This window comes from Octopus bimaculoides, chromosome 1 (genome assembly GCF_046866305.1).
Source record: "Octopus bimaculoides isolate indiv1 chromosome 1, ASM4686630v1, whole genome shotgun sequence".
In the NCBI taxonomy this organism is placed as follows: Eukaryota; Metazoa; Mollusca; class Cephalopoda; order Octopoda; family Octopodidae; genus Octopus; species Octopus bimaculoides.
The window spans coordinates 160250772-160267206 of record NC_142928.1 but is presented as its reverse complement, the minus strand read 5'-3'; the positions used below and the strand labels follow the sequence as shown (position 1 = coordinate 160267206).

Here is a 16435-nt window from a genome sequence, read left to right as displayed (position 1 = left end):
AACATAGTTTACAATGAGGTGTTATAATCACAACAGCAAGAAAGTATGTACATGATCACCTTCTTTTACGAAACTTCATTGACTTTCATATATTTATATTGATATACATATATATACGTGTGTTTGGGTGCGTGTGTGTATATACATCTCTATATATAAAGATGATGCGTAGTCTAGACGGCGTTTTTAGATTTCATTATTCTCTTTAACCCGGGCAACGCCTGGTATTTCTGCTAGTATTATATATAATTATCTTTTACTTGTCTCAGTCAGTAGACTGCAGCCATGCCGGGAAACCACCTTGAAGAATTCCAGTCAAATGAATCGACCTCACTATGTTTTTTTTAAGATTGGTACTTATTCTATCATTTTCTTTTGCCAAACCACTAAGTTACAGGAACATAAATATACCATCACCGTGATAGAGGACAAACACACACGCACATCTATATATATGACAGGCTTCTTTCAGTTTCCATCGACCAACTCCACTCACAAGGCTTTCATTGGCCCAAGACTACAGTAGAAGACACTTGTCCAAAGTGTCACACTATGGGACTGAACCTGGAACCACGTGGTGGGGAAGTGAATATCTTATCACACAGCCATGCTTAGACATATACTTTAGTTAGTTAGTTCTCTCCATGTCATGAGGCACATAAGGCTGCGACATAATCTCTCCTACAAGCTCTGTTTCCTGCCACTGTTCTGGTCTCATTCCAGCTTCTCCACCCTTCTCGTCTCCTTTCTTTGTCAGTTGTCCTTCGCCATGTGGTTTTAGGACACTCTGCTGCTCTTTTCTTCTCAGGCTTCCACTTTAGTGCCACAATACAATCACTTTCTCGATCTTGTCTGAGAATATGTTTAATCTGGTCCCAGCATCTATATCTTATTTCATCACTGATTCTGTTGTTGGCCGTTTTCATCTCAGTTGTGCCATTTCGGACTCTTTGAAGACATTTGATATTGAGTATTCTCCTTAAGCGCTTGAAATGGAAGCTATCCATTGTTTTTTCTTTCATTTTTTTAACCTTCCAGTTTTCACGTCTGTTAAGTCACACTGGTCAGATCAATGTCTTGAACAGCTTCAGCTTCATTTTGCAGTCTATACCTTTGCTTCTTTATACCCTTGTTAGAAGAATGGGATCTTTTTTAAAACGGGGGCCACATTTTTCATTAACGAAACACTTTGAAAATTGGAACACTGGTAGAATGTGTCATATAAAACATCTTTTTCTCTTAGTCTTCTTAAAAAAAAAAGAAATCCATAAATTATTCCATGTTAAAGTTGTCGTATTTCTGTAATTTCAACCAATCACTGACGTCCATTCAGCCGATATACATTAAGTGCCGACTACATAAACAAACGATTCTGAAACAATTAACCCTAACCCTAACTCTAACCCTAACCCTAACCCTAGGGTTAGGGTTAGGGTTAAAGCAAATTTAAAATGAAAAAAGCAAATAAAACGAAGGTATGGAGATTAAATACATTTTACATCACTTAATGAGCCAAAGGAGTAAATGTAAACAACTGAATACTTGTCAGTGATTGGTTGAAATTATCGAAATAAGACTATTTTTTACATGAAATAAATTCGAATACAAAAATATTTTTCTGTTCTATAACACAAAATAGATAAGTATACGAAGTTTGAAAGTCTTTCGGTACCAAAAACACTACGTAAAACATTAATGAAAAATGTGGCCCCCGTTTTAAAAAAGATCCGAAGAATGTTCTCCAGAATTTGGATATTCTGTTCTTTATATTCTCCTTTACTCCTCCATCTTTCTTGACTATTGCCCCAAAGTAAAAAAACTTCTTTGATGTCTTTCAACTTGTTGTTGCTGATTTTCACACGATGTTGTTCTTTGGCAATTTTCCTTACTGTTTTACATTTTTCTGGATTGAGTTTAAGGCCAATTCCATCAGCGTTCTCTGCTAGTCTGTGTGCCTTGCTCTGGATGTGCTTGTAGGGGGATGCTAGCAGCACTACATCATCCGTGGAGTTGAGATGTTTGAATGTACTTGTAAGGTTCCATCCAATGCCGTTCATATGCTTTTCTGTTGTTCTTTACATGATCCAGTCTGTTGCCATGAGAAACAGGAAACCTAACATAACACATCCCTGCTTGACTTCAGTTGTAACCTTAAACCATCTTGTCTAGGCCCAATCTGTCCATTACTGTGCACTCTAAGTCATTGTACATGACCTACACCATTCTTGTCAGCTTATCAGGAATGCCATCTGGTCTCATTACTTTCCACAATCCTTTGTGGTGGACTAAGCCAAAGACGTTTTCAAATCAATGAAGTGAACATACGATGTTGCTCTCCACTCCTAGACTTACTCTAAAATATTTCTGGGGATGAATATTTGCTTGGTTGTGCTTTTTTTTTTTTTTGTACAATCCATCCTGCTCTTTCCTGAGTGCCTGATCTACTCCTCTCTGTATTCTCTCAATGATGACATGCTCCATGGCTTTAAAGAGAGTAGTGTTATTCTTCTCCAGTTCTGCTGTTAGTGAAAATCATCTATGATTCCATTAGACATGGTGTGGTGAGCTGTAGTACGAAATCAACACATACCTAACTGGTTAGGCAGGCCATCAAAAAGACTGGATTCAAATTGACAACTCCTGTTGGTCACTTAGAGGACATATTTTCAAAATGTAAACAAAGCTATTTATAGTGGTTAGAAAAAAGCCCAGAAACATCTATACTATACATTGAATTTTTTACCTGTCAGTAACTGAACATGACACTAGGAATTGAAAAATTTATCACCACGTATATATTTCAAGTTTCTTTTAGATGATATAACACAAAAAATAATGACATACATAGAAAGGTTGGAGTGAAAGAAAGAAGGAACAGATACACAGGCATTGGGAAGAGAGGAAGAGAAAGTGAAATAATAATAGAAAAAGTTACATCTGAAAAGAAAAGAGTAAATCCATCTGGTTTCTTGTCCAGGTTGGAACAATTTGATTCCCTGTAGGTTTCCAGCAATCTATGAATATCATATATTTCCTTTCTCCTAAATAAACTATAACATTCACCACATATGCATGTTAACAGAGGTTAAAATACATTGTAAAGAAAATTACAAATGAAGAAGTCATTAAAAAAACATAAAGCATTATTCTTTAGCCGAGAACATGTTTAGGCTTGAAAGAAATGAAGCCAGTATGCTTCGCTGGATGTGCAATGTCAGTGTGCATGTTTGACAGAGTGTAAGCATCTTGGGAGAAAAGTTAGGCAAGAGAGACAACTGCACTGGTATGGTCATGTGATGCACATTTACATGGACAGCTGTGTAAAGAAGTGCCAATCTCTAACTGTGGAGGGAATCTGCGGTAGAGGTAGACCCAGGAAGCATAGACAAATGGACACTAGATGATGATGATGATGATGATATATATTTTTTTATATGTATTGTTTTATATATAGATGCATATATATCTGGTGGTCAATGAGGAAACTTGGGATAGAAGAATGGCTAGTGAGAGCTGTGCGAGCCATGTACAGAGATGCGGCCAGTAAGGTGAGGGTTGGAAATGAGTACAGCAATGAATTCCGGGTAGAGGTAGGGGTCCACCAAGGTTCCGTCCTCAGCCCCCTATTATTTACCATAGTCCTCCAGGCAATCACAGAGGAGTTCAAGACAGGTTGCCCCTGGGAGCTCCTCTATGCTGATGACCTTGCCCTAATTGCGGAGTCACTATCAGAACTAGAGGAGAAGTTTCAGGTGTGGAAGCAAGGTCTAGAATTGAAGGGCCTTAGAGTCAACCTAGCTAAAACCAAAATCCTAATAAGTAGGAAGGTAGATAAAACACAAACCCCTTCAGGTAGATGGCCCTGCTCAGTATGTAGAAAAGGAGTAGGTAGTAACTCTATAAGATGTACCCGGTGCAAGCTATGGACACATAAGAGGTGCAGCAACATCAAAGGCAGGTTAACTAGCAAGTTAGTTTTTGTTTGTGGCAGATGTTCAGGTGCAATAAAGACTGCAAACAAACAGGAAACAACTTCTATCTCATTCCAGGGTGAAAAACTAGAGGTAGTCGATAGCTTCCGCTATCTGGGCGACCAAGTTAGTAGTGGGGGTGGGTGCGCTGAAAGTGTAGCTGCTAGAATAAGAATAGCCTGGGCAAAGTTTAGAGAGCTCTTACCCCTGCTGGCGACAAAGGGACTCTCACTCAGAGTAAAAGGCAGACTGTATGACGCATGCGTACGAACAACCATGCTACATGGCAGTGAAACATGGGCTGTAACTGCTGAGGACATACGTAAGCTCGCAAGGAATGAAGCCAGTATGCTCCGTTGGATGTGTAATGTCAATGTGAATACCCGTCAGAGTGTAAGTATCTTGAGAGAAAAGCTGAACATTAGAAGCATCAGTTGTGGCGTGCAAGAGAGACGATTGCGCTGGTATGGACATGTGGTGAGAATGGAGGAGGATAGCTGCGTGAAAAAGTGCCACACCCTAACAGTTGAGGGAACCCGTGGAAGAGGTAGGCCCAGGAAGACCTGGGCTGAGGTGGTGAGGCAAGACCTTCGTACATTGGGCCTCACCGAGGCGATGACTACGGACCGAGACCTTTGGAAATGGGCTGTGCGTGAGAAGACCCGGCAAGCCAAGTAAGATCGTTGCCAGTGCCCCTGGACTGGTTCTTGTGCGGGTGGCACATGAGATGCACCATTTTGAGCGTGGCCGTTGCCAGTACCGCCTGACTGGCTCCTGTAGGATTTTCGAGCGAGATCGTTGCCAGTGCCCCTGGACTGGCTTGTGCGGGTGGCACATAAAAGACACCATTTCGAGCGTGGCCGTTTTCGTGCGGGTGACACGTAAAAGCACCCACTACACTCTCTGAGTGGTTGGCGTTAGGAAGGGCATCCAGCTGTAGAAACTCTGCCAAATCAGACTGGAGCCTGGTGTTGCCATCCGGTTTCACCAGTCCTCAGTCAAATCGTCCAACCCATGCTAGCATGGAAAGCGGACGTTAAACGATGATGATGATGATGATGATGCAGATGAGGTTGTGTGGTAAGAAGTTTGCTTCCCAATTACATGGTCTTGGGTTCAGTCCCACTGTGGCACCTTGAGCAAATGTCTTCTGTTGCCTTAGGCTGACCAAAGCCTCATGAATGGACTGGGTAAACAGAATATAGAAGAAGCTTATTGTGTATATATATGTGTGTATATATATATGTGTGTGTGTGTGTCTTTGTGTCTGTCCCCTCTGCTCCACTGCTTGACAATTGGTGTTAGTGTGTTTATGTCCCTGTAACTTAGCAGTTCAACAAAAGAGAACAATAGAGTAAGTACTAGGCTTAAAAGCAAAAAGTACTGGGTTTGATTCATTTGACTAAAAATTCTTCAAGGCGGTGCCCCAGCATGGCCGCAGTCTACTATTTTAAACAAGTAAAAGATATATATATATATATATATATATATATATATATATATATACATATATATATATGAATATATAAATATTAAGCGGAAGTGACAGAGTGACTCAAGGTCCGAGAGTTTCATGCATTGGCACTTATCATTATACGTATATGTATATACATATACATATTTATTATATATATATATATATATATATATATATATATATATATATATATATATATATACATATGTAACACACATACACCTGCGTGCACACACACACACACACACTCATATTGACCAAGTTATAGTCAAAACTGTTTCAAGTCTATTCAGTCTAATTATCATCATTTAATTGCAGTGGCCAGCATTCAGCCAAAGCAATTTTTTTTTTTCTTTTTTTCATAGTATTTGTTGCAAAGTGTAGATTTTATAGTCTCTGTACATCATCTATTTCTAAGCGACTCTTAAAGCAAGCAACAAATAGACAAGTATTTCTGCAATCTTGATAAATTGTCCTTTAGATCATTTTTCACGATAGTGGCAGAGATGGTGAAGATGCTGCTGTCACCACTGCACCGCTGCTGCTGTCATTGGTAGCAACCGTTGCTATTATTGTTTAACTATTAATCAGCTGTGAAGTGAACATGTAGAACTTTGGCCAAACACTCTTCTGCTGTGGCTATCCTTATTTTTTTTTTTTTTTTGCTTCTATTTCTGGCAGTTCTAACAATTATACAAGCCTCTCCATTTGATGTATATTTTTTTGTCTGACTGCTAATTCATAGTTGTATGGTGGGGCAGAAGTCTTAGGTTATTGATGTTACTTAACTCCGAGTCAGCTCTAAATCAAACTGACCTATGTATGATAAAAAGTATTTCAGATGTGAACATCTCATCTTCCTCCTTGGCACAGTACACCCAGAAACCCATTATCCAATATCTTTTTGTTTTCAAAAGCAGTATGATGTGGTTTGAGGAAAATTTAGCTACCATTTCATGTAGAGGTTCAATCACTGGCTTCGGGCTGGCTTACCATATTTCTGTTGAAGGGAATAGATTCAATAACCACTCTGCTTTTATACACTGAAGCATTCAAATATATTTATAGCCAATGAGGGCAAGCCTGAATATTGTTGGGCCATCATTGCCCTGCTGTTTGTCAGTAACACAGCCTTGCAAGTGCACTCATACACACACACTCACATACATACATTCCCTCTCTTTCTCTCTCTCTTTCTCTCTCTCTCTCTTTCTCTCTCTCTCTGTCTATTTATCTATCTCATATACCTCCCCTACCACATGCAAAGCAACAGATGATTTTGAAAAGTTAATGTTTCCATTTATAGTTTATGTGTTTATAATACTACATGAATAAAGACTGACCCATTTACTTTTAGCAATATCACCCCACCCTTTCCACCTGGAAAACTTGTTTGGTTAAGGCATATACACTATGACTGTGAACTCAGTTGCATCAATCAGCCACCAAACATTTTAAATTTACAATAACATTACTACCACTACCTCTAATATTGTAGCCAACTACCTCTGCCAACATTGACAATAACTGTAGTAGACTATGAGAAACTCTGTGAGGCTGTTGACCTGCTAGACATAGTTATCAAATATTCAAATCACATTGTGAAAGAAAGGAAAAGCCACATCGTATTTCATATTTCCAGATACAAATAAATTAAAGATGGAATGGTCATACACAAGATGTCTTTGATCATAGATGTGCTCAGCTGAGGCTGATCTAGTGATAAACAACAACAGAGCTTAAGGGGTTACAATTCATGGCTACAGTTAAGACCACATGTAACTTATGTGTCCAATGAAGCCTCTATGTGGTCACGTAGTCTGCTAAAAATAGACACAAAATCTCTCTATCAAATCACACTTTATCGTCTTAACCCTTTAGCATTTAAACCAGCCATATGTGACCTAAATATTCTACCTGTTTTATGTTCAAATAGGACAGATCTGATCTCTCACATCTACCCTACAATATCATTCTACAAATAAACAAGCATATCATCAGAATCTCAAAGCTACAAAATAAATCACGATTGATTGAAGACAGTGTGGATGCCCTTCCTAGTGGTTGGCGTTAGGAAGGGCATCCAGCTGTAGAAACTCTGCCAAATCAAATTGGAGCCTGGTGTAGCCATCTGGTTTCACCAGTCCTCAGTCAAATCGTCCAACCCATGCTAGCATGGACAGCGGACGTTAAATGACGACGATGGACTCTCCCAAAATTTGACGACGTATGAGGGTTCAACAATTTTTTACTGAACAACCACACAAATGATTTGTTTATAGTGATTTTATCCAACATATGCCCCTCTCAGAGTCACACACTTATTGCAGCAGTCCTTCAGTCCCTGTAAAAGAACTCAGAAGACTAGGTCTCCGATCTTTGCAATACCCTTAAAGCCAGGAATTTTACAGCACCCACTCATATGTTATGGAATTCATATGTTATGCACTTTCAGCGCACCCTTCCCTGCTATTGACTTGGTCACCTAGGTAACAGAAGCTATCAACTACTTCTAGTTGTTCTCCCTGGAATGTGGCAGAAGTTGTTCTCTGCACATTTCCAGTGTTTATTGCTCCTGAACATCTGCCACATACAAAAACTATCTTCCTAGTTAGCCTTCCTTTGATATTGCTGCACCTCTTATGTGTCCATAGCTTACACTGGGTACATCTTATAGAGTTTCTACCTACACCTTTTCTACAGATCGAGCAGGGCCATCTACCTGAAGAGGTTTGTGGTGTGTCTACCTTTTTACTTATTAGGACTTTGGTTTTAGCTAGGTTGACTCTAAGGCCCTTCGATTCTAGTCCCTGCTTCCACACCTGAAACTTCTCCTCTAGTTCTGATAGTGACTCAGCAATTAGAGCAAGGTCATCAGCATAGAGGAGCTCCCAGGGGCAGCCTGTCTTGAATTCCTGTATTATTGCCTGAAGGATTATGATAAATAGGAGGGGGATGGGGACTGAACCTTGGTGGACCCCTACCTCTACCTAGAATTCTTCACTGTACTCACTAACCATTCATCTATCCCTAGTTTCCTCATTGACCATCAAGTAAGGGATCGGGAGACCCTGTCAAAGGTTTTCTCCATGTCAACGAAAGCCAGATACAGAGGTTTATCTTTCGCTAGGTATTTCTCCTGCAGCTGTCTTACCAGAAATATAGCATCAGTGGTGCTTTTCCCTGGAACGAATCCAAACTGCATCTCATCTAAGCTGACCCTCTCCGTGACCTTCATTACCTGGTCCAACAACTTGATACCACTGTAATTTTTTGTATCTAAAGCGTCACCTTTACTTTTGTAGCAGTTGACTATGGTGCTGCTACACCAGTCATTGGGTATGACTCCTTCGTGTATTACCTGGTTAACTATACGGGTGACTAGGCTATAGCCGAGACTACCAGATATTTTGAGCATCTCTGCAGTGATTCCTGATGGGCCGGGGCTTTCCCTGTCTTCATACTCTTGATTGCTTTATCTACCAAGGTACTGTCAATTAGGATAGCTGGTCCCTCTGTTTGGGTTGACATTAGGCAGACTCTCTTTCTCCCATTCATTCTCTTTATTAAGCAACCTTTCATAGTGACGTCTCCAAACCTCTCTCTTTGCAGCCTCGCTTAGTGCAAGCGAGCCATCATCCATGCGGACACATTTCTCTCTTACGACATCACAATTCTCTCTCACACACTGTCTTGCAACACGAAATACTTCAAGTCTTTGGTCCTCATGGTGCAGAACACTGACAAATGTTTTCTTATCTGCTTCCCCTCTGGCTAAATAAACCTGTCTCCTAGCTTCCCTTCTGGCAGTCTGATACAATTCCTTGCTACCTCCATTCTTCCAAGCACGTTTCTTTTGTCTAGTATCCCTGTCAACAACACGTTACTTTGGGTCGAGAGAGGACTTTACACCATCCACAGATCTGGTCAGTGGCCCTCAGCAGGTGGTCCTATAGAAACCTCCAATTGTCTTCCACATTATGTGATGCGATATCCTCTTCTATTTCGTCGAAGGCTTCAAGTAACACATCTCAAAATTTCTGTCCATTTGCAGGATCTTTAAGCTTCCAGACCCTTCTCCTCCAAGCTAGTCTACTTCTGGGCATCCATTTAGCCCCGATCCCGAAGCCGCTAACTACTAATCTGTGTTGAGGGGTACATTCTTCGCGTGGGAAGGTTTTGGCATTTATAAGCAGTCCTCTTTCTCTTTTTCTGGCGAGGATATAGTCAATTTGGCTAGTGTGTCTGCCAGAACAGTAGGTGACTAGGTGACAGGCAGGTTTCCTGAAGTTGGTATTGCAAACCATAAGATCATTTGCATTACAGAACTCCAGCAGTCTGGTTCCCTCCTCATTGCGGGAACCAAAGCCATAGCCTCCATGTACGCCATGGAAGCCCCCTGCATGCTGTCCCACATATCCATTGAAATCACCAGCCACAAATATGGAGAGAGAGATGTATACATACACACACACGCACACACATATGTAGTATCTTAAAATTATCCCTTTTCTTTGAGTCTCTCACAGTTTCCACTTCCTATTTTCTTTCTCCAAGTCATAGGGAAATTTCAGTCTGTTAAGAATTTTATGTGTATAACTTTCAGTTCATCAATACTTACTTGATTTGTTTTAATCCATACCATTGATTTCATCATCATCATCATCATCGTCGTTTAACGTCCGCTTTCCATGCTAGCATGGGTTGGACAATTGTATTTAAAGTTCTCTCTTTCTGTCTTTTCTGTTGAAACTAGAGCTGTATCTGCTCCTCTGAACTCCCAGATTTTGTGTAACTCTTACTTAAATATATGTAATACACCATCTACTCCTCTTCTCATTGTTACATCCACTCTGCTCAGAACTGCACTCATCTGGAATTCTCTCTTTGCTGTTTTGCTTTCCAGCCATGACTATGTCATCTTAACTTCAGCATATATTATTGTCTAATGTACCGAAGGATACATTAAACAAGTTTTTCTTTCATTTTTTTAATGGTAAGGTATTGTTTGAGGAGAATTTGGTTGCTATTTCTAGTAAATTGAAATGCCCTATCAAGTTTCATTGGTCCTTGCCTATATTTTTCCTCCTGGAAAAAATTTAGACTGTACATCAAACAATATTATCAATAATACCAAACCAAAATTATCTCTCTGACCTCAATTCTAAGCAGCTTTAAAAGTGCTGCTGGCACTAATTCCTTTCCTTGCTACTAACCACTAAGACGATGAATCAGCCTGTAACATAGTCACTCAGCCTGCTAGAAATAGCAGCCAAATCTCCCTCAACTTATACCTTATCATCTTAAATAAAAGAAGACATTCGATAATGTAGTCAAGAATAATTATAAGAGATGGGATTGTCATGGTTGGAATACCTGTGATCATAGTTCTCTTCAATCAGAGATAACTTGGGACTAAACAACAACTCTCTACAAGTTTGGTCAAGACACTAGAAATAGGAGCCATGTATCTCTCAAGTTATACCTACTCACTTAACCCTTTAGTATTCAAACTGGTCATATCTGGCCAAAATATTCTACCAGTTTTATCTTCAAACTGATTCATATCTGGCCTTTGACGCCTACCCTACAGAGTAATATTTAAAAATAAACAATGACATACTTAAAATCTCCCAGCTATGAAATAGTACATGATCAATTTGAAATAATGTGAATACATAAGCATTATGTTTGAAACAGTAATTTGAATATGAAAGGGTTAAGAAAAAATTATTGGACACATTGAACAATGTACATATTTATACATAAAAAGGCAAGATGGTTACTGTTTAAATGCCTTTGATCACAGGTCTGCTAGACCAGGACTGACCTGGGGCTAAATAACTAACTAATAAAGCAAAAAGCCTTCCAACCTGAGTTCCACTCTTGTTATGGTTGAACGGTTAACAGTAATCTAGCCATAAAATATTTTGCTCTCACAGTGTGTGTACGTTCAAACAAGCTTAGTAATTATGTCGCTGTGGAAAAATAGAACTAAAGCATAAAAAGATAATACCAGCTTTAATAATTCTTCTCTTCTGTTTACAGAATATCCAGATTGCCTGTTTGTAAATAAACAGCGAAAATGTGAAATGAAATCTCCACCAAAGATACATGCTGTGGGTAAAAGTTCTGGTATGTATGTGTGTATATATATATATATATATATATATATATATATATATATATAATTTAAATAATAAGGGTGAAAAATTGAATATTAATTTGATTAATATCAATTTAAAACCAGTGGTCTAGCAAATTGCAAAAATCTGAAGATTCAGAAAAATTATATTACATACATATAAGAGGGATGACCACTAAGTGGACATCCATTTTCGAGAAGTCAGACCACCTATGGTCTGACCACTAAGAAAAGATTGTTCTCAAGAAAATTCAGCAAACACCAGAACGTAAGCGAGCAAGACAAATGAAAAGATACAAAATATAAAAATTAATCATGGTTTTGTTGTCACCACTTACATAATTACTTAGGTAATTATCCACAACTCTTCAGTATGATCGTCTTCATATATATATATATATATATATATATATATATATATATATATATATATATATCTTGTTTCAGTCATTGGACTGTGACCATCCTGAGGTACTGCTTTCAAGAGTTTTAGTCAAGGGGATCGACTCCAGTACTTATTTTTTTAAGTTTGGCACTCATTCTATCAGTCTTTTTTTGCTGAACTGCTAGTTTTCATGGATGTAAGCAAACCAACACTGGTTGTCAGGTGGTGATGTGGAGGGGGACAAACACACTATAGCAGAAGACACTTGTCCAAGGTGCTGCGTAGTGAGACTGAACCCAAAATCATGAGGCTGTAAAGTGAACTTCTTAAGCACACAGCCATATAAACATACGTGTGTGTGTGTGTGTGTAATATGATATATCATCATCATCATTTTACATCACTTTCTATGCTGACATGGGTTGAACAGGTCATCACAGTCTTCATTTCTTATTGACAGCTGCTGCTCTCATAGACTGGTACTTGTACATGTCATTTGACTTAGTTTCTACAGCTGGGCACCCTTCCTATTGCCAACCACTTTATACACTGTACTGGGCATATTTTTTTCAATGCAGTAATAGTAAAGAGAAGACTAAAGGTACCTCACAGCCATATGCTTTCTCTGTTCAGTTGTCAACCACTTTAATGTGCATTTTCTGTGGCACTAATACGAGACTGTATCAGCACTCCCTCTACATACATTGTAGATGGATAGGTTCTCTCAAGGCATCAGCACAGAAGATTACTTTGTGCATCGCAAAAGTAAAGAGTGCTCTGCAACCTAAGGCATGTAGATCAAGGTTGAAGGTATGGAGAAACTGATGGCAACAGAAAGGCTAAAAATATGGGGTTGCGAGGGGTGGGGGGTTAGTGTTTATGTGTAAAAAGGACTCAATAACTTAGGGCGTGTACATTTGCTCAGGTGGCTCATATGGGGAATTGGGAAGAAAGAGAACAATGGCATCAGAAGGACCAGAAAGAGTGAACGAAAGGAACAAATCTACGATGGAAAAGGCAGGGTTATTTGGGGTGGAATCAGTAGGGTAATAGTTGGCAATAGCAGAGGGGAACAAGGGTGATGAGGCAAAGGTTGGTAATGTGTAGTAAAAGAAGTGCTCCAGAGGTGGAAAAGTGAATTCTGATAGTTCAGAAGAGCAAAGTTGGAGTGTATTGTGTAGGTGGATGACAGTGGGCCTGTGTAGTCTCTTATACGTAGGACTCAGGAGTCAGTAATGAGGATGATGCTGCCTGCACAGGTGGTGGGGAAATGAGAGATGGAGGACTCTAAATGATAAAGAGGAGCGGGGAAAATAAAGGCAGAGTGTAAGGTTTAAGGACACAAGGTGAAAAGAGCAGTAAGTTAGGCTAAGCAAGATAAAAACATCTCAGCCTCTAAATGACATCTTTGTGTCAAGGTACATTTTGCCATGGATAATTGGGTCTTTTGCAGTGCTGTGCAGTTCTTTGTCATCTTTGTAAAATGCAGTATCTTCAGGTCAGCATTTGCCACTTTATCCCAAATTTTTTCTCTCTCTCTCATTTCCAAATTACCATTAACTTGGAGCACTTGACACTTCCTGATACAGTAGTCAAATCCTCCATATGCATCACATGCCCATTCCAGTGCAGCCTTCTCTCCTATACATACACCCAATTCCTCTTACATTAATTTTCTACTCTCAGCTCATTTTTACTCCTGCATTCATCATTGTCATCATTTAATGTCCTCCTTCCGTACTGACATGGATTGGATGATTTGATAGGAGCTGGAAAACCTGAAGATTGTGCCAAGCTCTACTGTCTGCTTCAGCATGGTTTCTATGGTTGTATGCTTTTCTTAACATCAACCACTTTTGCAGAGTGTGCTGGATGCTTTTTATGTGGCACCAACATTGGCGAGGTTAGCAGGTAACTTGCAAGACAAAGATCCTACAACTGAAAGGGAGAATGATATTGAGAGAGGTGGCTTTGTGCCAGGTGATGAGGTTAAACTTTGACAGCGGGACAGAAACAGATGTCTTGTACAGGAGATACATGGTTACTCTAGTTGGAAAGAGAGAGAGAGAGAGAGAGAGAGAGAAATGGTGGTGATGAGCCAGGGCATACTCCCAAGGTACAAAGAAGGGGAATGTAAATGTAGTGGTAGAGGATTTGTCAGAGTGTATGAGCCAGAAGTTCACAAGAGTGCAAAGGGAGAGAGGAGAAGGAAAAGAGGGATGCAGTGAGTGGTGGAGCACGATTATATATGGGAGTGACAGGATAGCAATGATACAGTTGGTAGCAAGAAGGACAGGAGAAAAAGATGACAGAGTGGTGTTGGGCTACAAGAGTTGGCGGGAGAAACAAACACAGTGCATAACGAAGAGATGTAGTTTGGTTCATGCGCACTATTATTATATACATCCATCAGAGCATGCTTGTCCCATTTCTTTCTAGTCCTTGTTAGTCTTCTACCTTCAAGGCCCATGTCTCACTACCATGCATCACAGTTCTTACATAAGCATCATACAATCCATCCTTCCCCATGACAGGGATGAACTTTTGTTACGATCAGAAGTAATAACTTCCTGAATTTTTCCCAACCTGTCACTCTTCTTTCTGCTGAACCACCACCTTCCCTACTTATTTTGTCACCTAGATAACTGAAGCTAACAACTACTTCTAGTTAGTCAGTCAACAGTTAAGAGGACTTGCTTCTGATGTACTCTTAGTTTGTATGCTTCAGTGCATCTGCTACATGCAAGAGCTTGTCTTCTCTATTAGCCTATTTATGGTTCCAGTACACCTCTTGTCTCCATAGCTTATATTGGGTACAGCATATAGAATTCCTATCAACTCCTTTTCTGAATATCAAGCAAGACCATTGACAACCTGTCTTCTATCCTACTGATACAAACACCTTAGTTGCTACTAAGTTTTCATTAAGGTTATTTATTCTAAGTTTTGTTTCCATGCCTGGAATTTCTTCCCTAGTTCTACTATAGATTTACTTATGAGAACTAGCCTACTGAAGTTTCCCATGGACAACCAGTCAAACTCCTGTGTGGATGGCCTGTAAGATTGTGATAAATAGAAGCGGACCAAGGAATGAGCCTTGATGGCTTGGAGCAATAGGTAAAAGACATTTGCCCAAGGTGCTGCACAGTGGGATTGAACCCATGACCACATGATTAGGAAGCAAGCTTCTTAACCACACAGCTATGTGTTTGTGTGTATGTATCTGTATGTTAGCATCTATGTACAATAATGATGCTGTGCTGTTCTGTACATCACTCTATCTTTGGATGGTTCCAGTAACATATTAATTTTCTATGGGAAGAGGTTGCTAACTCTTCCATTCACCCTTTCTCACAACTCAGTGTGACCAATTTCAAGAGAAATAGTCAGAGTACCAGTCATATACTGGACTCTCTCTCTAAACTACACTTAGACATCTTTAATCCTATATCTCTGTCGTCATTCTAATAGTATCTCACCTTCAAACCTTATTGAGCAAGCTTACAACAAATAGGTAATCACTCAAACAACTAGGTATTGCTTCACAAATCCTGTTTCAGATATACTTTCATTTTGCTGAGAGAACACACTAAAGTTGTGCTCCAGCATGCCCTTAGCTGTGATGTCTAAAACAATTTGAAAAAAGGAAAAAGGGGGAAAATCACATTCCAACATACAATGGTTTAATTGTATGGGTACAACATTGCAGTTTGGTTATATGACTTTTTTTGTGTCTTCTTCTATTCAGTCTTCCTGTACACCTGTAGAATTGGCAGGTCGCCACAGTGAAGGTGGGCAAGTTGTATTTACTTGAAGCCTGACATTTGCTGTTGTCTCTGGTGGTTTATAACCTAGCAAAGACACTTGGAGTTTCTGACTTTATTGAGGCTGCTGCTATTTTTGTGTGTAACTTTGTTTTCTGTCTTGGACTGAGTGATGGCTAAAATAATGTTTTTAGGATGTGGTTTGGCATTAATGTTCTTCATTTCCTAGAATCAGCTTTTATTGAGCAGGCCTATAATCAAAGCCACTCCAGCTATGACCATTCCATCTTTTATTCAAACACAATATACCCCAGACTACTTTATCCAGTGTGTCCTTTTTTAAAGATGGGAGGTTGTAATTGGAAAGAGATTTGACTGCTATTTCTAGCAATCCGAACAACCTCGTAAAGGTTTCTTCATTGATTATAGGGCTTTCCTATAAGGTGTTATCCACCCCTGATTGGAACTCTCCCGTATGACATGTACGCATGCTCAGTGACTTGCTTTAACAGTTGCAATCAGCTGAATGCACATTGCCAGTGACATTTGACATAATTACCCACACTCTGTGGTCACTATTCTTTTTTTGGTTTGATGTCGGTATCGAAGGGATTACCAGACACCGGACAATACAGTGAGAGCAGCTTTCACTCACATCGTTGTATTCGATGCTGTGTACGTGTCTGTCGTGGT

General features: G+C 39.6%; 1 protein-coding gene across 2 annotated transcripts in view; it reads left to right on the top strand.

Moving 5' to 3' along the window:
* The window catches only part of LOC106869342 (NOP protein chaperone 1-like), a 48277-nt gene that overhangs the window by 18919 nt on the left and 12923 nt on the right, over positions 1-16435 (top strand). For both annotated transcript variants that reach the window (XM_052972111.2, XM_052972107.2), the window contains one exon: positions 11497-11583. In XM_052972111.2, the coding sequence (XP_052828071.1) occupies positions 11497-11583 (87 nt within the window). The remainder of the gene's footprint in view (positions 1-11496; positions 11584-16435) is intronic.